The following is a 27,917-nucleotide window of genomic DNA, read 5'->3' on the forward strand; positions in this document are numbered from 1 at the left end:
TTGAATTGTCCACGAGTATAATCCAGACATACCAAGAAAAGAAATATAATCACAGTACATCCAAGTTGTAAAGAGCTTCCCTGAAAAGGTAATGGACACTGTATTAAATACAGTTATGATCAAACATGTGTGGTAGATCCCGTTGTAACACTACAAAGAGCAGACGGCGTGCGCGTGTCACCACGTTCTACACGTGATATTTACAACGTATTGGTGGATGTTACTTTTGTCGCGCCGGTAGCGGTAAAGTTTTGGGAAAATAAGTTTCCAGGTGAACGGGTTGAACAAATGTTTAGCATTGTAAATGCACCTAATTATCCTGTTGAAGTCATTGAAGTACATTTTAAAATTGTGCATAATGCTATTTTTACGCGTCAGAAATTATTCAAGATTGGTATATCTAATACGGATACTTGTCCTGTTTGTAAAGTTACAACGGAGGATCCGTGGCACATGTTTTTAGTTTGTCCTGAATTACAAAATTTCAATTGTTTTTTTAGAAATTTACTTAATAAGTTATTTGCTAGTGCGGACACTGGTAATGTAAATAGTATCAATATTGACCGCCTAGTTTTATTGGGATTTTATGAAAAGTGGAAGAGAGTAAACAGTTATACGATTAATTTTACATTGAGTGTTGCGAGGTATTGTGTATATAAGCGGAGAAATCTTGTAATGTGTGAAGAAGGAAATGTTGATATTGAAAAGTTTTTTGAATTCATCTTCAAACGTTTTGTGAAATATATTTTTACATATCATAACAAAGAGTAAAAAAAGGCCAATATTTGCCAAATATTTCACTAAGAACAATGACGTTATTTTGTTGAGAGATGGTGAAGTTCAAATTGTGTTTTAAATTTTGGAGTAAAGGTATGCTTGTATGTTCTTTATAATTGATTTTATGTAGTGTTAATTGTTCTGATATTACTTAAAACAACTAAGTCAAGTGATAAATCTATATTTTAAAAGCATGTACTATCTGTGATAATTTTTTATTGATTGAAAATACAGTTATATGCATTGTGAGGAACCTCGGGGGTCCCAAACCCCGGGGACCTATGACTGGACCAATAAATGCTTGATACATTCTCAAGAAAGAAAAAAAAAGAGTGTCCAACTAAAGTTCGGAAGGACCCGGGTTCGAACCTCGGTCTTGCCGGGGATTTTCCTCTCCCTTTACACCGGTATTAACCAAGTTTATGCTAGGCTCAGAACTATATATGTATACAAATTGCAATGTGCAAAAATGATCCGTTTTTTTTTTATTCTAAAATATATACCAGTAAAATAAGAAGATCCTTAGTTTTCCATTACTATTAATTATGATTCTGCAGTATAATTGTCAAAAATCAATACTTGCATTATAAGATTGCATACATAGACTGGTACATAAAATGCAATTCAAATCTGTACATAAGGTTATTCTTGACAAGTACTCAAGATTCTCCCCAGTTGAATCTCTACATTTACTTGTAGTTGACAGGGGAAAACCCCTTAATTCCCATGATAAGAACCCTCATACAATATGTTTAAATTTTATCTCATATGCCAGTATTTAGTCATCAAATGAGACCACATTGGCATAGGTGCAAGAAATAAGTTATGTAATCAAAAATTTAGCCAGGTGTTTATAGGGGTCTGTTACAGGGATCCATTACACCCAATTTCAGTCTTTATTTTCCCAATTGGATTTAAAAGCATGTTCATACAAGTTTCCAGTCGTTATATCATATGAACACTGTTCATTCAAAACATAAAAAAATAACAAGAATTTGAAATTGAATCAACAAAAACACTGAAAATTGATGTGTTTATTTATTGCTATACATTTTACTGTAAGGAATAAAGATGGTAGGTGGATGCTTTTTTTTTTGCAAATCACATTGTGGGCTTTATTCTATCGAAACTAAAATGTTCCCTTAACGTGGGGACGCTGATGAAATTTCCCAATTTTTGCCAAATGCCGATGATATTTTCCAAATTCCTGCTCAGGGACTCTTTACCCTCCCGTGTTCGAAGTAGTAGAGACTACCGGCGAAGTTGATCTGCTCCGGTCTTTTCAACCAATTAGAATGTGTCAAATTTTGAAACCCGCGACTTTCAAACCGCACCTTTTTTTATTGCTTAACCTGATTTGTCAAAAACGTCGAAAACTTAAATTTTTAAACCCGTTTTAATGAAGAAATGATTCAAGTCATAACGAATACGTTTGCAAAGTTCACGCAAATAAGTTACGATGTGAAACATAATTTCTATTTCCACAGAGATGTCTAAAACGGTGATTTTTAGCCTCTGATCTATTCATAACCAATCAGAGCGTCGCAAATTGTAAAGTCCGTTCTGCACGATGTAAAGAAAAAAGATCGCATAGTATTGTAGTTTCGTTTTGTGTTACTATTTATAGATTTTTGCTTGAACTATATATAATGTATATCACGCATACGATACAAAAAGAGCTTGCTGCGCTCGCTAATAGAATGAAACAAGATCATCAGTTGTGATCAAAACTGGTTGAAGTGTAGAGGGAATGCTGTTAAAAGTACAAGTAAGTCGTTAGTTTATCATTCCCTCAAGGGTTACATGTATACACAAACGTCACACAACAATATACCTGTCTTTTGTCTATTCAAGATTTATTTTACCTTGAATTTAACTATGAATTAAATCAATTATCTATCTACAAATATATCGGTAAATTTGGATCAAACGTGCATTGAGACGTTCCTAACTTAGATCAATTTGGTTTTATTGGGTAAAGCGCCCTATTAACAACATAGGTCATTAAAGGACAAGTTTTCTGTAGCGCGTGTGTGTAAGGAATAGTGGAGGCGGTTTATTTGTGTATTGTGCCTTCTTACAAAAGCGTAGGTCTGATGTTGATTCGATATTGCTACCTCACTAAAATATCATAGCAAACGGCAACCAGCACAGTGGTTTATTCGGTCACGTGATTTTGTAAGACAGGTGCTTTGATAACGATTAAAGCTGAACGGTTTAACAGGGAATGACCACTACTTTTTTAAGGTCTTTTAAGGTATGCCACCGCCTGTGGACAGAACACGTTGCATTCCCTACCGGGACAACTTTTATCACAGCAGTAATAATCTTTTCTCGATTCACAACCCGTAGAATGTGACTTACATATACATTGTACATGTATGTAGAGAAATATACCGGACCCTGGAGGGCTTTTGGAACTCTCTTTTCCCCAGTTGTATGATACCCATCTCAAGACTTTTCAGTTGTTTACTGATGCTCGCTGTGATTCTTCTAGAATGTATATGTGAATGACATTTCATTTTCTTAACTGTACGCATGGAAGATTACACCTATTTCATACCTAAGGGTGTAAGATAGGGAAATGTTAGCAAAGGGATTTGCCAAGGGGTTTGCACCAGTTTGGATAGCCCGATGATGTAATTACCTATTCTTATCCCTTTCAGATGTAACAAGGCATTTGATTGGTCAATCAAAATAATTTGCGACAGTTTCAACACGACATGCAGTCCGCAAATTTTAATTTGCACATGAAGCTAGGATTGCGATTGTTAATGAACTCATTGTCTCCGACTGACCCTGACACGTAATGAAATTGACTATCCATGACGTCACGAACAATAGCATGACCTCGAAAGGTATATGTAATTTCGCCTCACTTTGAATATTCCTGACGTCACCAATCCACGGCAGAGCGACCACGAATTTGAAGAAAAACACTCATATCGTTTCTTTTTGTGGTTTTGGCTTATAGGAAAAATGAGAAAACGGTGCTTTATTATGACATCACATTCAAAAGTCGGTTAAATCGCTATTTGACTGGCTGCGAGTCTTGCTGTCGGCAAGTGACATCAATTCAGGAACGAAAGAATAATCGTACACACCTGTCGTTAAGCTCTTTTCATGGGTCTTCCACGAACATTTTGCACTTAGGTGCAGAATGTGGTTCACGAACTTTGGTAAATCATCAATTTTGACTAAAATTTTACACCTTCGAATAGAATATTCATATCCAAAACACCCACACATAAACACTCTGTTACTCTTTTCTCTCCATGGACAAATTGTGTGTTCACCACATACCAGACAGATGAAATAATTGATTTGCAGCCTTTTCTCCGATTACAAAAGTGCCAGGACAGAAAAACAAATCAACGTGACATCACATTTCCTTTACATTTCATGAACATCGTATCTGGCTTTGTTTGATTTTTGAGTGTTAAGTTTACGTGTTTCTATTAGTTGATAGGACCACTAAGACCTCAATTCCCCATTCAACTGTATGCTGTTGTCTGCATATTGTTTGCTGCTTGTCACTTACTGTAATGATGACTGTTGTGCAATTGTGACGTGTCACGTTGCAAGTTTCTGTTATGGAGCAATAATCAAACAACAGAACCAGACAGCAGAAAGATCACTGATTATCATCATGTACATGCAAGTTACACTATTAAGCTGCTACTGTTGAATTGAATAATACATGGCCATTTTAACAGGATTTTAATGTTCTGTCACCCGATCTTAATTTGAATTGCCGGTCATGTCGGAATAAGTGGAAACGCAACACTTGGCCCACGCTTTACAACGGGAGAATATTGAATTCTCTTTTTTGTTTCAAAGCTTCCTAGCAAATTTAATTAAAACCAATTGAGAGCAAAAATGGTGTGCAGAAGTAAATAATACATTGTTTTCAATTCAAGCTAACGTGGTTAAATGTGCTACAAGAATTTTTGCGCATGTGAAACTGTACGTACCTCACCCGCGCCCAATTCTTTGGGTGAGAGGAATTACATTTCGAAATTTGTGCTAGGCTTTTGAATGATTTTATAAACAAATTTAACGATGTACAGATTATGAACAGTTTGCTAAGTTTCTGTGTCAGTAAGATGTAATTATTTACATTTTGTGCGCATTGTGTTCTTTTTGTTTATCATTATTTAATATTATATCATAGGAGTTTAAGCTTCACGCATTTCTTTTCCGAGTGCTGTTTTGTCCTAAATGACTTAAATTTTCAATGGGCATGTAAGCAAAACGAGCCTTCCCATCGCAAATTTAATCAAAATGAATCAGCCGCATGAATGTTGTTTTCAATTCCACCTAGCGTGCTGTTTTGTGCAACAGTAAAAACAATCTCGTAAATACGAAGGACATAGAAGTTTTTGAGAATGTCGATTTTTAATGCTATGTAGTATTGACAATAAGTCGGAGCAGATAATAGCATTTCAATATGGCTCCTCGCACTAATAGTGACAGTATTTGACACGTCTTGTCAGATAACATTGCAAAATAACCACAAGAAAGAAGATTATTGCCTCAAGTACCCGCAACGATTAAAAATAATAAAAGTAAGCATCCAACCTTTGTTTACGTGATAGGAAAGGTTCTCCCTTTGCAAAACACGAGGCTTAAGAATCATTACACGAGGGATGGGCTATGCCATCTCTCTAAAGGAGTGAAGAATTATTTTGATCATACTCTTTTATCCCTTTTATATTTATGTAATACAATTTTGGCGTTACGCTGTCAATGTAATACTGACATGAAGTTAATGCATTATTGACGTAAGGTCAGTGTATTTTGACTTTACGTCATTCCATTTTCATGACTGGGAATCCTGTCATCTCAACCTTAGTGTTAGACAATGGAGTATTTTACTGGGATACACCTGTCCGTGGGAACAGATAAGTAATCTTGTCATGTGGATGACGGAAATTGTATCCTGAATTTGACAAGAAATACAGTTCTGGCCAAGCATCACCCAGCGGTGCTAATAAATTCGTATAACCTAGAAGTACAATTATTACTCTACTCGTCATGTCGGCTTTTCGTTTATAGCTTTGAAATGATATATGTTGTTACCCCTCATTATCTGTCTGACCTAAACTTCCTTAATTTTTCTTTTTCTTTTTGCTTTCTTCTGGGCAAACTCATTTATTGCTGACCTCAGCGTGTAGGAAGTACTTTAATATCACCATATATGTGTTATGTAATTGTAGAGCCATTTAAACATCACTAATGATACTGTCATACATTGAGTAAATAAGAAATAGGAATCAATTTAATAAGTAAGTTTTTTTCTTGGAAATTGCGAAACAAAAGGAAAAAAACAAAAAACACAATCAGATATAGCTTCGAGTTGCTAATCTGCGGGAACCGTTCAGAGAAACGAGCGGTTTCAGACTCTATACAACCGCTCTCCTTTAGACGTCCCCTGGACACATTAAGGTCATTTTTAGCCTTAAAGGTAAAAACACTAAAAACAAAAGACGTCAAATTTTCATTTTTTCTATCAGTTATGTATGAGAGGTGTAAACGTTATATACTATTATGAAGGCCTATTTATTGTATTACCGTAATGAGAGTTGTCACGGTGACTTATTCGCAAAGTTCTTTTATGTTTCGAAAAACGATGGATGGTATCCAAGCTATAGAGAAAACCGCCGAGACGAGGTTGTCCTTGCCTGTCTCCGGATTGGTAATTCCTACATAACCAATTCTTATTTATTGAAACGCGAAAACCAGCCTCAATGCATAGCACGAACGATTTACAATGAAACACTTTTTTATGATAATATAGCAGACCTCAAATCACTTTTCGAAAAAGTTAGTATCTCTACAATCTCAACGATCTAAAAACTGTCGGTCTGTTCTAAAAGATATAACTACAGCATAGCCACTTTTACAATTAATTCCAGTTGACGTTTGTTTTTTACTTTTGACCTTTTGTTTGATGTTTTATTCTTTAACGTGTTTTATCGGTCCTTATGTTGTGTTGATTGGCTTGTTAATAATGATAATGATTGTACATTGAAATGAATATCACGAACTGTTTCAGATCAGTAAACATGACCATGAAATGTTCAACAATGATGAAGTATTATAAGCGAAACGATAGGGTGGGCCATCCCCTTTTAGCAAGTGTGCATAAGTAATGAATGCATGTGGTGTTCTGTTAGATGATTTTGTGAATATATCACATCTTAATCGATTATTTTTTGATGGCGTCTGACAAAATGTACTGGACGATCTTTTACATTGTAAATGTAAATGTTGTTTTGGACAACAAACTACAAGTATAGTCATTTGAAGCCTGCTACAGATACAAGTTAGAATATAGCTTCTTTCTACTGCATGTGGTAAAAGTCCACTAAAAGAAAGGCAATCTGAACGCCGTGTATTCCCCGCCTAATTCATTCTCTGATAAACGAGGCAAACGAGTTCAGTTTTTGTGACAGAGACAGGATGAAGGGGGGAGGGGGTGTTAATGATACAATTGGTCAACAGTTACTTTCCTTTCTCTTTGCGTCATAGCTTGTTTTTTCTCCGACTCAATATGAAGGGTGGTAACTGCAACTTTCAATAATTAATCGGCGGCTGGTAACGGCAAGTTGTAGTTAATAACTGGATGTCCTGTGCTATTTGTTCTTTTGTCATGTATGAAATAATTTTATCTCCGAAGGTGGTGACATTCGGTTCAATCGGGAAGGTCCTTTCTCTCTGTTCAACTTTACAATCCTTGAAACGTTGGTACTAGTTGTTGGCGATATACGCCATATTATGGACCCCCATGTGGACTCCATGTATATCAGTATCATAATTACATTCACACACACTTCTATATATATCGAGACCAACCTAATTACTTCAAATTGTACCAACTTATATCTGCTTGATAATCTTATTTAAATACGTAGCGGTAAGGCTAGTCCATAGTCAACTTAATGTGTTCGGATGGAAAGTCATGTACTCTCGTGTCCTGGTTATAGCATCGCAGAAAGATGGCGTAATGAAGTGGACCTAGAGTGACCATATTTTCCGTTAACACCACCTTCATATGGCATCAGATGTTTCGAGGACGTTCAACCTGGAACAAACCACGTTACTTTAGTATCTACTAGATTCTAAAATCCGTTATGACCACTAACATAGTGAAAGTGATATTCATGGTAAAAAAAAGCTTATGAAAAGCGTTATATAAACTATTAATTCTTGTGATATTATGTTGTACAATCGATGCGTTTTGCTATTGATACGTTTTGCATTTTTTGAACATTTGTATCTTTTAGATTAAGTTCGATGTATCCCGTTATGTTAACTTCTATTCAAGTGTTGCTTAGCCCTGAATGACTATGGGCCGTAAAACAACACAAAAACAAAGCAAAATAAAGGAAATCTTTAGAAACGTTCATTTTAATACTGAATCCATAAACCGTTTTGTTTCAAACGCAGATATCTGAATAGGCTTACAACTTAGTTTCCATGTGGATCTCGCGTCTAGGTTGGCTACGACATCACAGACAACCAATGGACACGATTCATTATCCTTCCCAAAGATAGCAGAACATTTTTCGTGATATGAATACATTTCATTGCTGAGTTGATACGGATGTACGTCCCCTGACAGTAGTAAACTTCACTTCCACTTTCCTTTATTCATTACGATTCAATAACATTTCTTTACATTTAAAACATTAACGAGATGTAAAACCCATGCGTAAATAGACCTTAAAGCTGGTTGTGTATAGCTGAAGAAATGAATACCGTACTATTAAATCAGAGCACGTGTTGTGTTGACGTGTGTATGCAAGGAGTGGTACATTGCAGTGTCACGCGAAAGCGATTTATGGATATCCAAAGGGTCAATTCAGGTATTAACATATAGTTGATTGCGTAAGAGTATATCTGAATGATTGGTATATTCGTTATTTGTGTATTGAAAAATTTGTGCTGGTGTGTGTGGGATTTTCTCCCGACTCATTACACTGGTAATTTAAAACTTAATGGTCTAATTTTTTTCTGTTTTTCCTTTTAAATCATTTATGTGATTGAGATAGCTTAGGTAAAAAAAGGTCAGTGTCAGTAATAATTGAGTTTCTCGTGTGTTTTTTCGATAGATGTGCCAACACGAAAGCTACGCCGGGACGCGGTAGTGCGTGAAGTCCCACAAAGTGATGATAACCTGGCTTACCAGTCATACCCCAACTCAACTCAGTAACCGATTTCATTTAAACATTAGACTAAGACATATATAGAGACAAGCCAAGCCCATGTTTGTATAAGTCTGACATTATAGTAAGAACAAGGATTAAATTGTCTGGTGTAAGCTTGGAATGGCCACTATTAAAAACGTTTGGAACTGAAGCACCATGCGATGAACAACGAGGAATATTAATTTGTCTGAGGGTTACAATGTAAAAACGAGACAGTTCTCTATGGATCTGTTTATTACAGCTTGGCAAGAGCTTTCACCGACATCCCGTGATTTATTCACAGTGCATACCCTTGCTAATTTGTTTTAAGAAAAATAAATCAAAGCTTAATGTTAATATTAAACACTTTAAAAGATGCAAAAAGAGCCAAGGGCAGGAGTTATTGTTTTTGTTATTGTATCTTTAAACGGCCTATCGACAATTTTAGTCTTTTATGGCCAAACAACAATGTAAAAAATAGACATCCACAAAAAGTGAATACATGAAAACCAGAAACAAAAGGTTAAAATGTGTAAAAAATGTCAAAATATAACAAAAGCATACGAACTGTTTATGAAATATCTCATTTCTTATAAACGCGATAAATTGAATGTGAATAATCATAGGTTTATTACAGAGAAACTGTATCAAATAAACTTTTCATAGAGGGTACATTGTAAAATCTGTCACGTATTTGTTTGAAATCAGCGCATTCAATCATAAAGCATTTGACTGTAAACGGTTGATCACATACATGACAAAAAGGTCGGTCTTCCTTGTGTAAAATGTAACTATATGTTATGTAGGTTTAGCCTATGCGTAGTTGCGAGAGGACAACTTCCTCTCTGCGGCCTGCTCTACCTTTTGCACATGAACCTACGTTAGGTTGAACTGAAAATAATTTATTGCTTGTTTCTTCAGACCATCTTTTTGCCAATTCGTTAGCAAGAGTTAAATGTAAAATGGGATAGGACGCCGTGTTGGAATAGGTGGATATGAGAAAGTACAACCTACAATCGACAAATAAATGGTCCGAAGAAGTAAACAGTAAGTTATTTAAAATTTGTTCCTAAGAAATAAACAATGAGTTATTCAAAAGTAGAGCAGACCGCAGAGAGGAAGTTGTCCTTTGGCTACTGTGCATAGGTAAAACCTACATCGCACATTGCTATATTCTAAGGTCTCATAATGTAATGTTTATAAACAGTTTATTATACCCCCGCAACGAAACCTGAATCACTCTGTCTGTCTGTAGACAAAAAACTGTACCTGCTACTCCTAGGTTTATGCATGGATTTTAATGAAACTGTACACACGTGTTATACTTAAAATGAATTTGCGTCTCCCAGAATGCAATTTTGTTCCCATTATGTTCGTTGAATATTTACCGTGTTATGGCCCTCTGTAGACAGTTCATTACGTTACTGAAATGGCTTAATATCTCGAAAACGATAGGTATTTTGGTTTTTTCATGGCCCTTGCTTATTTAGCCCCTACAGTGGCAACAAGCAGCTGGAATGCGGGCGTATTAGTTAGTCCATATACGACAGTTCTAGTTTGATACAGTTTCTGTGCAAATAACATGATACATTGTTCTCAATTGGTGTTTCCAATACATTATGATATGTTTTATAACTAATTCATTTTTTAGGTCTTTTTACATCTTTAAACCTTTTAGTTTCAGTTTAGTGTATTTTTGTAGACGTCCATGTTGACTGTGTTATTTGGCTCTAAATGACACGCAACGTTGCTGAACCACTAAGCATTACGAAAAAAACTAGAACAGGTCTGCAAGACATCAATGCCCGCGCCGCCATGTGGAATTAGTTTTATTGTTTGATAATGTTCTATAAATATTACAACGACTTTGTTTCTTCGGATAGTAACATGCAGTGACCTTTGAAATCTGAACTCAACAAAGGTATTCTGATATCTAAAATTTGTATAAAATTTGATCAAAATATGTTAAGAAATGAAGTAAGTTGAGTGATGACATTGACTTTCTTTAAACAACACCTTTGACCCTAGCCTTGACCTTTGAACCCTACACAAAGAGATATCAGAAGTATATTCATGCTTGACGTTTGATCAAAGTCCGGAAAAAAAACGAAGTTGCAAGAGAGTTTTGCATTGAATCACGACGAGAAGCCAAAACTACGGTAATCTCTGCACAACTGGGACAAACGCATGAAACTATCATATTAATGTCGTTCAATGAAAACATCCTAATTTTCCTGCTTTCACAAAGTGCTAAAATTTGTTTTTGTTTGACGGTGAGTCAACAGTATACGCCTTTTAATATAAAACAACACTGTACAAATACGCCTTAAGTGGAGGAAATACATGTTTGACGGGACGGGACAGCCATGGCCAACACTATATGCTGCCCCCCCCCCTTTTTTTATGGCAAGGGCATATAAATTAAAAAGTGGAAAAACCATTGGAGGATTGCTTGCTTGTTTGTTCGTATATAAAACGTCTTTGCAACAGCCAGGGTCATATGAGGATCAAGGTATTAGGGAGACACCACAGGAAGATAGAAAACCAAATGTTTGCAGTGGGGACAGCAGATCCATTTTGGTCTCTTCCTAGTCATCTAAGTAGAAGTAGATGACACTGAAGAAATCATCTATCACTTCTTACAATACACAGGCGTTAGCAAACACCAGGTCTATTCTTGGTTTCTTAGACTAAACAGAAGACATGTCCCCTCCCTCGATCAAGCAGGTTGATATACCAAGCTTATTCTTTCCCCAACCCTGCAGGCGTTACCAAATGATAACGCATCCGTTGTATTGTATATTGTGAAGTAGGGTCATTATTGTTTGTCGAAAATGACCTGTAATAAGTATAACAAGGAGACAGCTTTCCCACAGTCGTTTATGAAGGCGCCAACATTACATGGCAACGTGTCGTAAAAGCTATATATGACACCCTTTCAGTAAATAATGAGAATAGAGACAGTAAATTAAGTATGGAAATAGTGTAAGCTATAATACATTTACACGTATTTATTAATGAAGGTTCGTCCTTGGTACAATTCGGTTACCCTGCTTTAACTTGAAATTCAAGATACCAAAGACTCCACTCCTGCAGCTTCATATTGAACCATTGATCTAAAGTATGACAATGATGGACGCTTAACCATTAAACCCAATGACGATTGTGAAAACTCTGATTTACGATTATTACCTTTCATCAAGTAACCTCTGTTTTTTTTACGTATTTTACACTAAGGAATTTAATCCATATTCCAGAACCCTTTTTTGGTATCAGGATTTCTTGATAAATATAAGAAGGACACCGAACTCAATAAACCAAACCATCTCCTGATAAATGTGTCATGTTGACCAACATGCCACTTAGCTATTGCTCTCACATGTGGAAAAGGAACCTCTTATCTTAACAGAACGCATTGTGTTGCTTCCATTTTATAGATAATGTTGCAAGAAAAAACCTGCAGGTTCGGTGATTAAACCTGCTGGGTTTTTTTTTGCATGAACGTAAAAGGCAACTACTAAAAGCCCGCTGAAATTCTGATTAAGGGACATTTAAGAGATCTAAATTGATCTGCTGTACCTGATTCAACACCTTATATATCAGTCTTTTCTCCTCTCCGCTTCCTTCTCATACATGTGTTTTATGGTCACTTCCAAAGTTCTCAGTTTAAGGACATAACATTACTTGGATTTTACCTACATTTACATAACAGGTGTAATCGATTACCTTTCCGGACACCTGATCTTATATTTTTGACTTCACCGAAGTCAGAAGCAACTTTGCAAGTAAGAATATAAGTGTAAAAATCTGTTTTCGCTGCTTTTTAAGAAAATAGAAATGCTTTTGTTCTATGTGGAATTATTGTTTGAACTTAAGTCATTTGGTTCGTATATCATAGAAAATACCTTAAGGATATCCTAATGTGTTTTATTTGTTTGGGTTATTTTTTTTCCAAAATATATTTGTCGATCTCTCATACATATTTTCATAGTAACGAGGATAGCAATCGGAAACTAAGCGTGTATCTATGAATCTGTACTATAAAGTCGGCATCATATCTGCGCTATCACAAGGAGGCAGATACACCAACATACCGTCTCCAGCACACATACATACATGAACGCTAACACAACACACATGTAGGTACGTTATTAAATTACCTTACCTGTTAATAGAACGATCAACAACAACAATATGAACTTGTAGTCGTTTAGCTGTCAGAATATCGATGAAAGAATACAACGCGTGTCAAAATATTAGATAAGTCAGAATATGGACTTTTGCTTGTTTTTATGCGGTTTATTCGACCTCGTTACAGCTTTTGTCGTAACAACAGCTAAGGTCATTTGAAGTCGGTTGCCCAAAGAAACACCGCTGAAAGGACAGAAGAGTGGGAAAGAGAGAAAACAAAATAGTTTGATATCCCAAATGATATGTCTGTCATATTTCTGTTTTATTTTCTTAATTTGGCAGCGCTTCGTAGTACACTTATGAGGCCGGAATAGCCTTTTTGTGCTTTGGAGTGAATTTTAGCGTTGTTTGGTTTGGTTTGTTTAACGTCCTATTAATACCTTAGGTCATTTAAGGACGTGCCTTCATGTATTTTTTGTATGCCTGCTTGCTCGTGTGTGTGCCAGAGACAGGGTATGTTGTTGTGCTTGCCTCCTTGTAATAGCGCGGATCTGATGCCGACTTTATAGTGCTACCTCACTGAAACACCATCCCGAAGTCACCCAGCAAAGCATTCCGCCCAGTCACGTTATACTGACAACGGATGAGCTAGTTGTTGTCATTCACGTAAACGCTGAACTTTAAGCAGGGATTAACAACTACCATTTTTTTAGGACTTTAGAATGTCCCGTCCTGGGGACATTGTATAGAAAGTGTGATGCCCAGCAAGATCAAAGTCACATCGGGCCTTTCCACAATAATAAGGGGAAAAAACGTAATACATTAAAAGGTTACTGAATGGTAAAATATTAAAAAAGTGTTTAAAAATTCAAATTTTGTGGTATAGACACATTTCAAGTAGATGTAGAACACGCACATTTCATGCATGGTTCTATTTAATAGCATATGAGTACGACTAAAATATCAGGAAGTGACAATTGCTGTGTTTTTAGGGGGTTTACGTCATGGCAACAGCCAAAGTTAGATGAAGACTATTTCAGCTGATGATGAGCCTACTTATATTCACTTTAAAGTTCCGTCTCGCAAAAATGCCATTACCTGGGCGCAGTTGCACTACACTCCTCCTGGTTACAATATGCTGACAACGAGTTAATCTGTCCTTACCGCTATACATTCATTGTCAAGCAGAGAGCTGTGACAACCGTTTTAAAGGCCAATATAATGCCTGCATACTTTCGGTTTTTACATATGTTTCAGCTGAATCGAATCGAGTTGACTGAAATGAACTTAAATGAGTATGTGGGTCTCACAGTGCATTATTATAAAGTCTATACATAGACATTGTTTTGATCATGACATGTGTATTCGCTTATGTATGGGGTATATATGAATGTAAATGACCATATTGAAATGTGCTCTTACATAATGCACGTGAAATGTTTATTTTATGAATATTTTATTTTCCTATTATAACATGAGAATTTTATCACCCACATCCTATTCGATCTATTCGAACTTTTTAAAACATCCCTTTATTTTGTGTGACAGCGACACACGAACTATATGTATAAATTAAAAACTAAACGCGTAATAGAGTCATTTCATGTTTTTGCAAGCACAACCTATACATTTTGAAAATAAATTCGGAATATTATATAGTTTGATGCATAGCATATGTGTCGTTACACGCTCGATTTCGGTTCTGTGTATGCTGTAGAATATTGGACAAATTGTTTATCGCGTTAATTCATATATTGTGACATAACAGATATTGTTATGGTCTTACGCTGTATTTAAAGATGTACGTAAGGGTCGTTTTTATTACTGTCTGCTTGCTCAGTAAGTGTGAACCATTAGTGTATTAGCGAAAGTGCTGTTTTGCCATCATAGTTTTGCCTTTAATGTGGCAATGATTTAAAGAGCCAAGTCTATACGGAAACGCCGTTGTACCTTCTACCTATCAAGACATATCCCGGGATAGCAATTACTCTCGTCCTCGGCCTGTCAGTCCGCCTCTCAGGGTACTCATTTATAACGTCCACAGAACAGCCCAAGCGTATCTAATTGGATTCGTCTCAACAATATGACATTAAGATGCTGTGACCCTAGCATGACGATTGGTTCGCCAACACCGCTGATAGGAGCAATCCAGAACCGTCAGATATAGTTGTTAGGATATCGATTTATGACGGACGCCTTCCCACCATCCCACCGACTCCGTTACGGTGTATCTATATATAAGGAGCGCGAGTTGTCGTACAGTGGCTTGCAGAGAGATCAATGAAGTAACTTTACTCATATAGTTATCGAATCAAGGCAATAGTACTCGACAAATTCGTGAACACATTCACGGGTACTTAGTCTCTCACGAACACCGTCTGTTATCCACAAACTGGGAAAACAATTCTGTTGAACAACCAAAGAAAAGGAACTGCGGGACAGGAAAGTTTGTTAATCTGACTTTAAAGGTAGGTCTTGCTTGTAATTTATGTTCTCTCTCCACAAAGGAAGTAACGAGTAGTTATTCTTACATTTCTCTTACTAGAATGACGCAAGCTGCAACTCACTCAATCAACGAATTGCTATAAAACGTTTCTTTCTATTCCGTTTTAAAAGTACACTAAAGAATCACAATTTAATTATTTTCTAAATTTGTAGTAACCAAAACGTGTACTAATACCTTAAGTGCAAATTTTAACAAAAATCGCCTTAGACACTGACTTATCAACGCACAAGTGAAAACATGATGGTTCATCCCATTTAACCACCTACATTTACGCAAGAAAATATGACGCTTTTTTGTACGTTTGTTTTTTAGGTTGTGTTAAAAAAATAATAATGTATCGAATTTTGAAGACACAGATAAGGAAAACAATAGAAACATGCTTTTTGTATGTTCGTTTTAAAACTGTCCAGAAAGCCACCAACAAATGCACGACAATAAGATTAACCTAAAAGTGTTCATGTATGATTGCTAATTAGAGTTAAGAAAGTTGTAATGCATCAACTGTTTCGAAAAAATATAAGAGGAAACTATATAGACTTGGTTAACATGCCCCATCCCGTAGTTTCAATTCAATCAACCATATGCAAATAAAAAAAACTTGTCGAAAGCAGTCAGAACTTTACGCATGTTGCAGCATTTCCGAAATAGAAGATAGTTCTCGGTCATAATGGATTTATTTGTTGTGTTTTCTAATAAAAGCATTGAATATGACCGTTATCATTAGAAAAAACACTTTGTCGTATTTTCAAGTTCATTTTAAGTTTCCTTTTTCAAAAGACATATTTATAAAAACGTATCCTTGTGAGCTTCATAAATTCGTGAAACTCTACCGTAAATGTAACCGGTTGATGCTATAAAACATAGCGGTGATGGCAAATATTGTTCTTTATCTTACAATAGTCGTGTCGGAGGTGTAAATTGCGTCTTCACTGTTGATGAACTAAACACCGTTGCTTTACAATGCTGAAATAGCATTAGTTATATCTAAACATTATGTTAAAACATTCACTTAAAAACAAAATATATCGAATGTCCTGTCGTTAATATACACTTCTTGGAAAATAACTCTTTATGACAACGAATACTTGCTTACATCACAACTTCTAGGGTTTAAACCACCAAAAGTATATGAAATATGTAACATATGTTAACTGAATATTCTAATAACATGTTATCGCGTTGTTTTAGTATAAATGATCTATTGCGTTATCGGTTAAAAATGGTTTCTGTGTTCTTGCTTATTATCAATTAAATATCCTTATGCAATAATGGTGGTGTCTTTAGTAGATAAGGGGAGCTCATGAGTCTTAATTCTAAACCTGAACAAAACAAAATTCTATCTTAGTCTGACAGCATATGTATGACAAATGATTCCCGCTAACGGGAGACAAAGGGTTCAACGTTGTAGCCAAAGAGTGTCATTAAAAGCATTGAAATTGATACTAGAGCAGAATATTGTTAGTAATAGCATAAAATAATAAAAAACCCTATGAAAGTTATAAACCCATATCTATCACTCTTGCATCTTGCTAGCCCGATGCTCGCTCGAATGTAGGTGTCTTAATAATGGAATAACACATGAATACTCTATAGCCAAAGTTTTCCACCCTTCCACCCACAATTCGAGTTGAAATCATAGCGTGCAATGTAACTAAATGATAACGATATGGATTGCGGTGGAGCTTGTCGCAGAACGCATTCAATAAATATAAATATGTAATCGACATAAAAAGCTTAATGGCGCACAAAAAGTATATTCAAACGTGTTTAAACAAAAGATAAATCTCTCGCGGATAAGAGTAATTATGATCAACAAAGAATGATGGTTACCATAAGGAGATTTGCTAATTCCCTTTAGCATTGTATAATATATAATTTATAGTCGCAATTACAGGTGTTTGGTGTATATCTTATTGGACTCTACGGCATACTGCATGCGTGTGGGACGTCTCTATTTACTCATATTGGAAATTAGTTCAGACTGTTTATTATACCTATTTCACATGGGAAATAATTTGTAAGCTTGTTTGCTTAATTAGAACCTATACACCTACCTACGTAGAACATTTATGACAAAGGAATAACATTTCATACATTTTACATGGGCATTCGATTTCTGCGATACAATAAAACATTGTAAATCACTTTTCGACAGTCTTCATAGCACTACACGCATCAGGATAAATGAGAGACGCCCACGTTGAATTTCTATATATTTAATGTATGACATCGTGGATGTTATCGTTCCCTTCTTCTGTATTTGTTGCGTTGTTTTTTCGGTAAAAATGTTTAGTAATTGTTTTGATATTTGAATTAAAAACAATCATTGTTTTAAAACGAATATTATTTAGTGTCACGTGCCAGAATGCTTTCACAATCGCCATTGTTTTATTTGTCTTCCGTGGTCGTGATATTATAAGGCGTTCTCAAACGTCTTGATTAATGTTTGGATACTTGATTATATCAATCACAGCACCGAAGTATTAAACTGCATTTCTACCATTGCCGCTATAGTTTTTCTCTCTTCTGGAACACTAAATAAACAGAGAAGAGTACGTTTCGTGAACATGTTTTCATTAGTCAATGCTTTAATTAATTACGTCACGTAATATTGCTTGTGCGGCCTCTTCAATAGTGACATCATGATTTACAGCAATTGATCCCAGTCGGGGAACTCGAAAAAAAAAACATGTTCTGAGAGAAACATGTTGATATCAAGATATATAAAGTCGTAGTGGAATTTGTGAAAGATGGTTACGAAATTTATCCTGGCCATTCTCATGCCATTTCATATTAAAAGGTTAACTTGATAAACATGGTAACTAACTACCACTCGTTGGGGAACCTCTTTGTGGTTATGGAAAGTATTGCAAACGCATCGAATAATGTGCAGAAACCTTGTACTGTTTCTTGTCATTCTTTCCTGGAGTGCCTATACTACCACTATAATGCAATTTAACGTTTGGAAATCAGCCTATGCTTAAAACGTACATGTATAGGTTTTATAGAGCTTAATATCTATCCTATTAACAGATAATGTCACTTTTTGTTTGTTTAAGTATATTGTACTGCTTCTAAATTCAAGTAAGAGGATTATGCCAATTATAAAAGCTCTCTCCTCAATATAATGTCACTTCAGGTCATATCTCCATGTGCGTAATATATATGTGGATGTGTATGTATGCTAGAGGCAGGGTATTTTGGTATACTGGCATCCTTGCATTAGAGTTGTTCTAATGCCGATTTTATAGTGTTGCCCCACTGAAATACCATACTAAATCACCCAAAACAACATTCCGCCAGGTCACATTATACTGGCAACGGGTCAACCACTTATTGTAATTACCCTTATCGTAAACGTTAAGCTTAGAATAGCAATTACCATTTTTAAGAACATGGTATGATCAACTTGCAGGCAGAACCCATTGCTTTTCTCAGCAATTAGGTATAAATAATCATGTTGACTCGGGATATTTCTGGTATAAATCAAATCTTTATTTGTCTGTCAATTTAAAATTACAATCGCATTTAAACATATTACTTCCATTAGCTCTATTGTGAAATATTTTAAGTAGCTACAGATGAAATCCATATAAAATATTTATGTATATTAACAGTGTTACATTTCATACAAGGTCCAGGGGGTCGATATGAAAGTTGATTACCTGTCAATGGATGTGGTAAAGTGAAATACATATATTTCTTTTTATGTAAGAAAGAATATTTAACTCGAATAAATAGTTCTGCATCGTAATTACTTGTCGTAAAAGTTTCTGAAACGTTAAAAATATCTCTGTTGTTTATAATTACAATATTATTGTTGAAATTGACAAAAGGTTAAACCCGTACCGATACAGGAAACAAATAGCCTTGTTATAGCTCACTGCATGATCGTAAGAGGCGACTGATGCTCCCCTCTTCAGAATCGGGGTTGGTTTCTTCCTTTTCGCCTGTTAAGGTGACATCGAAGAAACCAAGAATAGATATGCCGCTTATTTCCTACCGAAAGCGAAATGAAGTAGATATGGTAAAGTTTGACTTTGAATAAGCAATGTCGTTTTTCGTTTAAGGACGAATGCAAAAGATATTTGCCAAAATAAGTCTGAATTTGCGTTTGTGTTTTTGTTTGTGACTCAAAGGGACAAAAGTAAATCTGCACCCATGGCAATATTGGGTATCTTATATTTCTCTCTACTTTCTATGCTTTCTTTCAATACTTTACTTGAGGTTTTCATCGAACGTTCAGCAAGGTGAGGAAGGCAATAGGTTTCATGCCCGGACATACCAAACAGCTTAAAACATTCTTATTGTTTTTCGCTTCTAAACATTGTGTTTTAGGCTAATGACATACATTCGTTCACCTTTCTGTAGAGTGTTTCAGCGAGATAGCACTTTAAAGTCGGTATCAGATCTGCGCTATCTCAAGCTTAAGGAGGTCGCAATTACACCAACATATCATGCATCCAACACACATGCGTGCATACATATGACACACATGAGGCAGATCCGTAAATGACCATATACTATAAACAGTATAAAACACAATCAAAACCTTTTTGTAGTAACATACCTGACATACCTTAACTCGGTGGAAACCAATATAAAGGTAAGTATAAACTGCGCAGTTTATTTTCTCAAACGATGTAAGTATACACTTCCGTTTCTATGTAAAGGGTGTTTGCTTGTTTACCTCATATTGTGTTTATTAGATTTGTGTTGTGTATATTTCAAATAACAAAGCAACATATTGCGAGTAATGCATAACCCCCGCTCGCTTCCCCAACACAATTGTTTTCCATTATTAACGAACGACCTTGACATTGTATCAATTGGGGCGCGGGAGACGATTTACTCTGTCATTCGAGGAGGTACTCGCATTAACTATCTGTCGGGCAATTGTAAGCGACAAGAATACGTAATACGCCCCTGACAAAAAGCCGCAAAAGTGAACAGATTTATGTTTAAAGTAGGGTATTAGGTTGCAACACCTCTTCATGCCAAATAGTGGTCACTTATAGAACATGGCAACTGTAGATGGACGAGCATATGAGATCAACGCTTGACAAATTACGAATTGTGTACGAGATCAAGTTTCTCGGTACGTGGTCATCCCAAGAGGTAGTCGCATTCAAATAATGACAGAGTATATGCGACTCTCCCTGTGTAACATGAAGCAATGGCTAACTAACGGACATAAAGACAAATATCAAACTATATTCCCTTTGAAAGCACTGGTTATGACTTTTATAATTGTAGCTTAAACTAACTTGACCAATAGAATGTTAGAAATATTAACCGATTTTTTTTATATAAAATACTCGTTTAAACAGTGTTAAAGTATCTTTGCGCTACCTTGGCCGTAGTGAAACCCTCATATTTCACCGGCATAATTGTATAAACTTTAGGTATATGTGTCAAACAGATAGCTTATCTAAAACACTTTTTATTAGATGACATAGGCTTTCAGCCAACATGAGATAACTTCTATCATTATAAACATGGCTTTAATATGATTTTGAACCAGTGAATTTATCTCGACAATTCTACAACACCTTAACAATGTTGGTCTGTTCCGGAAGGGTTAACAAACTATAGCCGTTTTGAGTTATCAAATTGACATCTGCATTTTAGTTTTTCCTTTGGTTGATGTCATTTCTTTGGTTTTATAGACCATTTTTGCCCTCTAGATCCCGCGTGTGTTGATGGGCCGTTCAGAACGAACGTACAGGAATAACATTATTATTAATAAAATGCGGCGGATTTTTAATTTTTTTTTCGCTTTGGGAGCAAATAAAATGGCTTTCCCTTGTGTAATTTACTGTAAAAATGACAATTTCTGTATGAACATTTTTGCATTGTAAACCTATAAATTGATCGCAATGTGGCAATTTTCACAAAAGCAACATTTTTTTTTCTTCTATTTATCCGTTATTTATTTAATGTGTAAATATATCTTCCCGTTTGGATATTTTCGCGCGAAGTTACTCAACGAAAGATAACTCCGAAAAAACCCATAACACAAAAACATACATTTTTACAGTAGTTATTCAAGGTTTTATGCTCTCGTTTAAGGTTAAACAACATTGATTTGTGGACTTGACTGCCTGACACTTCACCATGTTCTCATATTTAAACAGCAAATCATAAACAGATACATATCTGATGAATCGCAATAGGAGCAGCAATTCCTCTAGGAAGAAGATATGTTCAGACGAAAAACCCAAAGTCTGCAGATGAGTCCACATTCGTTGCCTAAAATGATCAAGCGATGTAGTACATTCTGATATGGTGAATGGATGTTGCACCAAACGTAGCTATTTCGCCTTGCGTTGTGCAGAGTTATCTTCTCTTGAGAACAGGTATTGAGTGTTACGTCATTTGTTTGCGAGAGTAGCATCATCAATTTTTGAGAAAATGACGTAATTTTCTCACACAAACCAATGACGTAACAATCAATACCTGCTCTCAAGAGAAGATAACTCTGCAATACGCAAAGACGGAACATGTTTCTGAAAACAATGTTGTAGCCTAATGTTTTATTCATTGTCAGTAAAATGTGAGCGGGAGAATATTGTGCTTATGCCATTTTGTTTCAGTGAGCTAGCACTCTAAAGTCGGCGTCAGTTCCCTTTTTTCAAAGAGTCACATACATGAATGCACATCCCTTAATAACACTTAATGGACGCTACACCCGAATAAAACCCGATGTTATTATGGGAGGCGTTGTATCTTATGTTGTCACTGTTAATAATGTTGAACCGTTGACAGTGAAGTGTTGTTTACGGCAAACACGTATCCCGACGATGTAACGCTGTACACGGTGACATTGCCGTTAATATGTTTCTCGTTTACAGTTTAATTCACACCAATTGCACGCCTATATCTGTCTGCAAGATATTGGCATAAATAAACTGACATCAAATGATTCTAATTTACGCTATAAAAACCAAATATTTTGGATACTTTGCCGTTCATTACGATGTAACCTTTGCAAAAAATAGTAATGACCGCTATTTGAGGAGGTGTTTATTTGCTTTATGATGAAGTTATACGACGCTGAAGGCATTTTTGGATTCCAACTCGAAGCTAATGTACCGTTTGAGCTACATTACGCCTGTCATTTGAATCCTGATACTTGCCATTATGATGGTATCTTATTAGTAACACGTAAAAGGAGGTGGGACTTCCTTTTGTACCATCACAGGTAACTATGTATTCTCGTTTAAGTTGGTTAAATCTTTACGTCCCTTATAAAGAGTACGTCATTTTAGGCAAACTCGAGATAGTCAATGTAATTGTGCATTCAAATGATAAAAAATTATCAAAATTTTTCTCTGAGGACACGACATGTACTGTTTCTATTGTTAGGAGTAACCGATTTTCTATACGATTCAAAGAGTCCAGGACCCGTATTCATACATGGAGTTTGTGCTCAAACATGCTTTCGTGTAACTCACTTAAATCATGTAAAATAATCAAAAAGTCAAAAGTAAACAACGAAAGCATCTTTATTTCATTTTCAAAGTTATTAAAAAAACAAGATATCTTTTTGTTCAATTATAACTGAAACTAGAAATTAATCTTGAACACAAAATCAATCTTTGTGCATATTTAATCAGTAAACAATGTCCATTTTGTTTAGAGTTTCCTCGCAACAACCAAGGCTATTGGAACAATCTTTCCTTGTATCTATAAACTATTGAGCCATTTCTAAAGTGCTTCCTTATTGAAAAGTCATAACCTGGACACGTGAGCGTCGCATTCCACCTGTTCGCATATTTCTGACACAAGCCTTTCCAGTCCTTACCGACAACCATTTATACGTTTAAATGAACGTCAAAAACAGCAGCAATGCATCAAACGCCAAACACGCTAAGATAATTACACAATTGATGGTTCTTCTTATTGTTCCCCTAGCCATGCTTTAGAAAACAGTTGCTGTGGCGAAGATATTGTTTTATTCTGTCAAACACATGATATTTCTTTTGTTCTGTTGGCCTACGACTGACAGTGCAATACGAATACCGGCATTGACGTAACGTCTGATAGTACGGACAAAGTCGACGTTACTTTCCTCGTGGCTAGAGGTGAGAGTACAACTGATACCATTTACTATATGACAGACGATGCAGATACAGCCATCCCATCAAATCACTAATTTTGCGACTTAATTAGCGGATACCATTCACGACTTCTCTCCATTTATACGCATACTTTGCGGGTAAAGTCAACCTTATTGAACTAATAACTGAATAAAGGTACAACCGATGTTACTGACACAACAGATGACCGTTTTAATAATTCGACCTTGCCTTTCATTAAGTCGCTCAGGTAACGAATCCCCGAGCGGACGTGAAAAGGTAAGGGGTCATCTGCCCGACCACGTTGGTTTTTTACGGGTACTCCGATTACCTCCCACATTTAGACCCCTGCGTTCTAACATCCGCGCCAACAATAGTGATTAAGATAAGTTCTAAAAACTTTTTTATAATTGTTGTAAATAAAGTTGATATTTCAAACAACACATTCTACGCCAATACATGTACGATTGATAGTGGATATATCTGACGTTACTGACGTAACAGCTGATGTTTTGGGTACATCCGACGCCCTCTGCTGTACGACAGACAAAGTGAATAAAGTCAACGCGACTTTCTTAATTTACCACAGAAAAAAAGTGGATACAGCCGACGTCACGGACCTCACTGTTAAAAGCACGGGCGGAAACAATTAACGACTGACATCTCACTGTAGCCAACGCCACAGATTTACGACCAATAACGTGGTGCACTGCGTACTTTTGAGGTAGAATATAAAATTAGCTCATAGGTTTTAAATTGTAAAGAATGTATTTTTTGTATAAATTATGATTTTGTTTTGTACAAAAAATATTACTGAACTATTTCACAAGGGGAATATTTATGCAAAACTTTGTAAGTAGATTATTTGAACTTGATTCTTGAAGTCAATGAAATGTGTGTAGACATTGTTATAATCAATAAGCTGTATCGCTTATAATATCGAAGAATTGGAATTAGTGGCTGTATATTGGTCCACTGGTCAAATATTACCTACTAGATTATATAAGAATGTGTTTATCTATTGGTTAACTGTGTGGACTACGTGAACTATATATAGTTGTCCTTTGGCTGAGTAACAACGGTGTGAAAATCTTTAAGGTGTGAGTGGGAGTCATTAAATTCTTCATCTGAGAGAATCAAACCGCAGGCATATTGCGTATATTGTGATGAATACGTGCATATTTTGGTGCAAATGTTTTTTATCGACAAAGTGCGTGCAGGTATGTGCATTTCCGGAAGGGAAAACGATTAATAGGTGTTCCTTCCTTCAGATAGAAGCTAAGGAATCTCCTATCTTAATCTGTGTGTACTGGAAAAAACTTAGAGGCGATTTAGAGTTCAGTATAATTGACACTTCATCGACAATATTAATTTTCACCTATCTTCTAAAATAAAATTAATCAGATAAAAAAAAACATAGAATACGTTTGGTGAGCAAATATGTGTTTTTTAAGTCGCACATAATGGGAGTTCGTCGTTAATGTACTTCAATGTTTCGATTTCTAGGCTCTCGTGTAAAACATGATTTTGTTTAAAGAAGCTTGAGGTTCCATGGCGATGAAGATATGACCGAGTCACCCAGTTAACAAGGTGCGGTTTATATAATGTTAGCGCTTCTGGTTGTTTTCTCTTACATTTGAAACTCTCAAAGGACTGTGTACTGATGACTAACCTCTCCTGTGGCCCGACAGAGGCTGGGGGAGTGTCACACGCAAAATTCCGCTTCAATACTCGGAACAACTGACATGTATGTTAACGAAGTTGCACGATCGCCACAAAAACAGCTAAAGTTAATTCTGCTTAGATGTCAATTGGTATAGAGAGGAAGCAAAGTCTTGTGGAATTAAATCTCATGTATCATGTACTGGAATAAAGGTCAATCGCTTTACACAGAATATATACAATTTTCTCCGCAACATGAAAGCTTGAAAATGGAAGTAATCAATTTCAGTATTACTGGTCTGTCTACAAGAAGAATCATTATTACGAATGATAACAAAAAAATTAAATAATCATTGATATAACCTCGTGTTTAAGAGAAAGATGAAAGTAGTTTCGTGCTATATACACTTTGGCTGCATGATCCGTTGTCGGGCTTACTGACTTTAATTAAGTGACGTTTGTTCGCTTTAAGTAGATTCGAGTCATCCATTGAAAATTCTTTCATTTTACTTAGTAATGATAACGTTTACTTGGATTTTTGTTTGCATAATCTTCTATGTACGATAAGTGCATGCTGTTTTTGAAACGTCCACAACGTAGATTTTAGTATGGTCATAGAAAACTGATATTTCAGATTTGGAACAACTCTTGTTTACGCGCCGCTTTCTACAGTGCATATGCTTACTCTTTGTTATGTTTGGTGATGGACAAATTATTTCGTTGAACAGATTTTGTCGTTGTTGAGATATTTGTTGATGTACAGAACAGTGTTGGTGTTCAGCTATTTGGCGTTGTACATGTGTTTGTTTGTGTACATGTTTGTTTTTGTAAAGATACTTGGTGGTGATCAGCTGTTTGTTGATTTTTATATGTGTGTTGGTGTACAGATGTTTGTGTTTGTGAGTTTAATTGGTGGCGTTCATATGTTTGTCGTTGTACAGATGTTTGTTGATGTACACATGTTTAATGGTGTACGATGTTTAATGTTGTACAGATGTTTATCCTTTGACATATATTTGTTGGAGAACAGATGCTTGTCGTTGTAGAGATGTTTGTTGGTGTACAGGTGTTTAATGTTGTATATATGTTTGTTGGTGTACATGTGTTTAATGTTGTATATATGTTTGTTGGTGTACAGGCGTTTAATGTAGTACATATGTTTGTTGGTGTACAGGTGTGTAATGATGTACAGATGTTTGTTGGTGTACAGGTGTTTAATGGTGTACAGGTGTTTGATGTTGTATATATGTTTGTTGGTGTACCTGTGTTTCATGTTGTAAAGGTTCTCAATGTTGTTCATATGTTTGTTGGTGTACAGGTGTTTAATGTTGTAGAGGTTCTCAATGTTGTACATATGTTTGTTGGTGTACAGGCGTTTAATGGTGTACATGTGTTTGATGTTGTATATATATTTGTTGGTGTACAGGTGTTTAATGTTGCAGAGGTTCTCAATGTTGTTCATATATTTGTTGGTGTACAGGCGTTTAATGTTGTAGAGGTTCTCTATGTTGTACATATATTTGTTGGTGTTCAGGTGTTCAATGTTGTACATATGTTTGTTGGTGAACAAGCGTTTAATGGTGTACATGTGTCTGATGTTGTATATATGTTTGTTGGTGTGCCTGTGTTTAATGCTGTAGAGGTTCTCAATGTTGTTCATACGTTTGTTGGTGTACAGGTGTTTAATGTTGCAGAGGTTCTCAATGTTGTTCATATATTTGTTGGTGTACAGGCGTTTAATGTTGTAGAGGTTCTCTATGTTGTACATATATTTGTTGGTGTTCAGGTGTTCAATGTTGTACATATGTTTGTTGGTGGACAAGCGTTTAATGGTGTACATGTGTCTGATGTTGTATATATGTTTGTTGGTGTGCCTGTGTTTAATGCTGTAGAGGTTCTCAATGTTGTTCATATATTTGTTGGTGTACAGGCGTTTAATGTTGTAGAGGTTCTCTATGTTGTACATATATTTGTTGGTGTACCTGTGTTTAATGTTGTAGAGGTGCTCAATGTTGTACATATATTTGTTGGTATACAGGTGTTTAATGGTGTACATATGTTTGTTGTTGTACAGGTGTCTCATGTTGTACAGATGTTTGTTGGTGTACAGGTGTTTATTGGTGTACAGGTGTTTGATGTTGTATATATGTTTGTTGGTGTACAGGTGTTCAATGTTGTACATATGTTTGTTGGTGTACAGGCGTTTAATGTTGTAGAGGTTCTCAATGTTGTACAGATGTTTGTTGGTGTACAGGTGTTTATTGGTGTACAGGTGTTTGATGTTGTATATATGTTTGTTGGTGTACCTGTGTTTAATGCTGTAGAGGTTCTCAATGTTGTTCATATGTTTGTTGGTGTACAGGTGTTTAATGTTGTAGAGGTTCTCAATGTTGTACATATGTTTGTTGGTGAACAAGCGTTTAATGGTGTACATGTGTTTGATGTTGTATATATGTTTGTTGGTGTACAGGTGTTTAATGTTGCAGAGGTTCTCAATGTTGTTCATATGTTTGTTGGTGTACCTGTGTTTAATGTTGCAGAGGTTTTCAATGTTGTACATATGTTTGT

General features: G+C 35.8%; 2 protein-coding genes across 2 annotated transcripts in view; one reads left to right on the forward strand and one right to left on the reverse strand.

Moving 5' to 3' along the window:
* Positions 1 to 49: 49 nt before the first annotated feature.
* Positions 50 to 27,855, reverse strand: LOC110448461 (uncharacterized protein PF11_0213-like). The gene is made up of 2 exons (XM_021494725.1): positions 26,612 to 27,855; positions 50 to 80 (listed from the first exon to the last, which is right to left on the reverse strand). Exons 1-2 carry the CDS (start codon positions 27,853 to 27,855, stop codon positions 50 to 52), a joined length of 1,275 nt encoding a protein of 424 aa, XP_021350400.1.
* LOC110448422 (buccalin-like) overlaps positions 15,318 to 27,917 on the forward strand; it is a 58,931-nt gene continuing 46,331 nt past the window's right edge. The window contains exon 1 of the mRNA XM_021494648.1: positions 15,318 to 15,568. The gene's annotated coding sequence lies outside the window, so the exon portion shown is untranslated. The remainder of the gene's footprint in view (positions 15,569 to 27,917) is intronic.

Source organism: Mizuhopecten yessoensis, unplaced genomic scaffold (assembly GCF_002113885.1).
Source record: "Mizuhopecten yessoensis strain PY_sf001 unplaced genomic scaffold, ASM211388v2 scaffold4033, whole genome shotgun sequence".
NCBI classification, from domain to species: domain Eukaryota; kingdom Metazoa; phylum Mollusca; class Bivalvia; order Pectinida; family Pectinidae; genus Mizuhopecten; species Mizuhopecten yessoensis.

Excerpts from the sequence above, each read along its gene's own strand:
- LOC110448461 (XM_021494725.1), bottom strand. The coding sequence starts at position 27,855 with ATGAACAACATTGAGAACCTCTGCAACATTAAACACCTGTACACCAAC. Across the intron at positions 81-26,611 it reads CTTTACAACATGAAACACAG|GGAAGCTCTTTACAACTTGG; the intron begins GTACACCAACAA and ends TTACCTTTTCAG.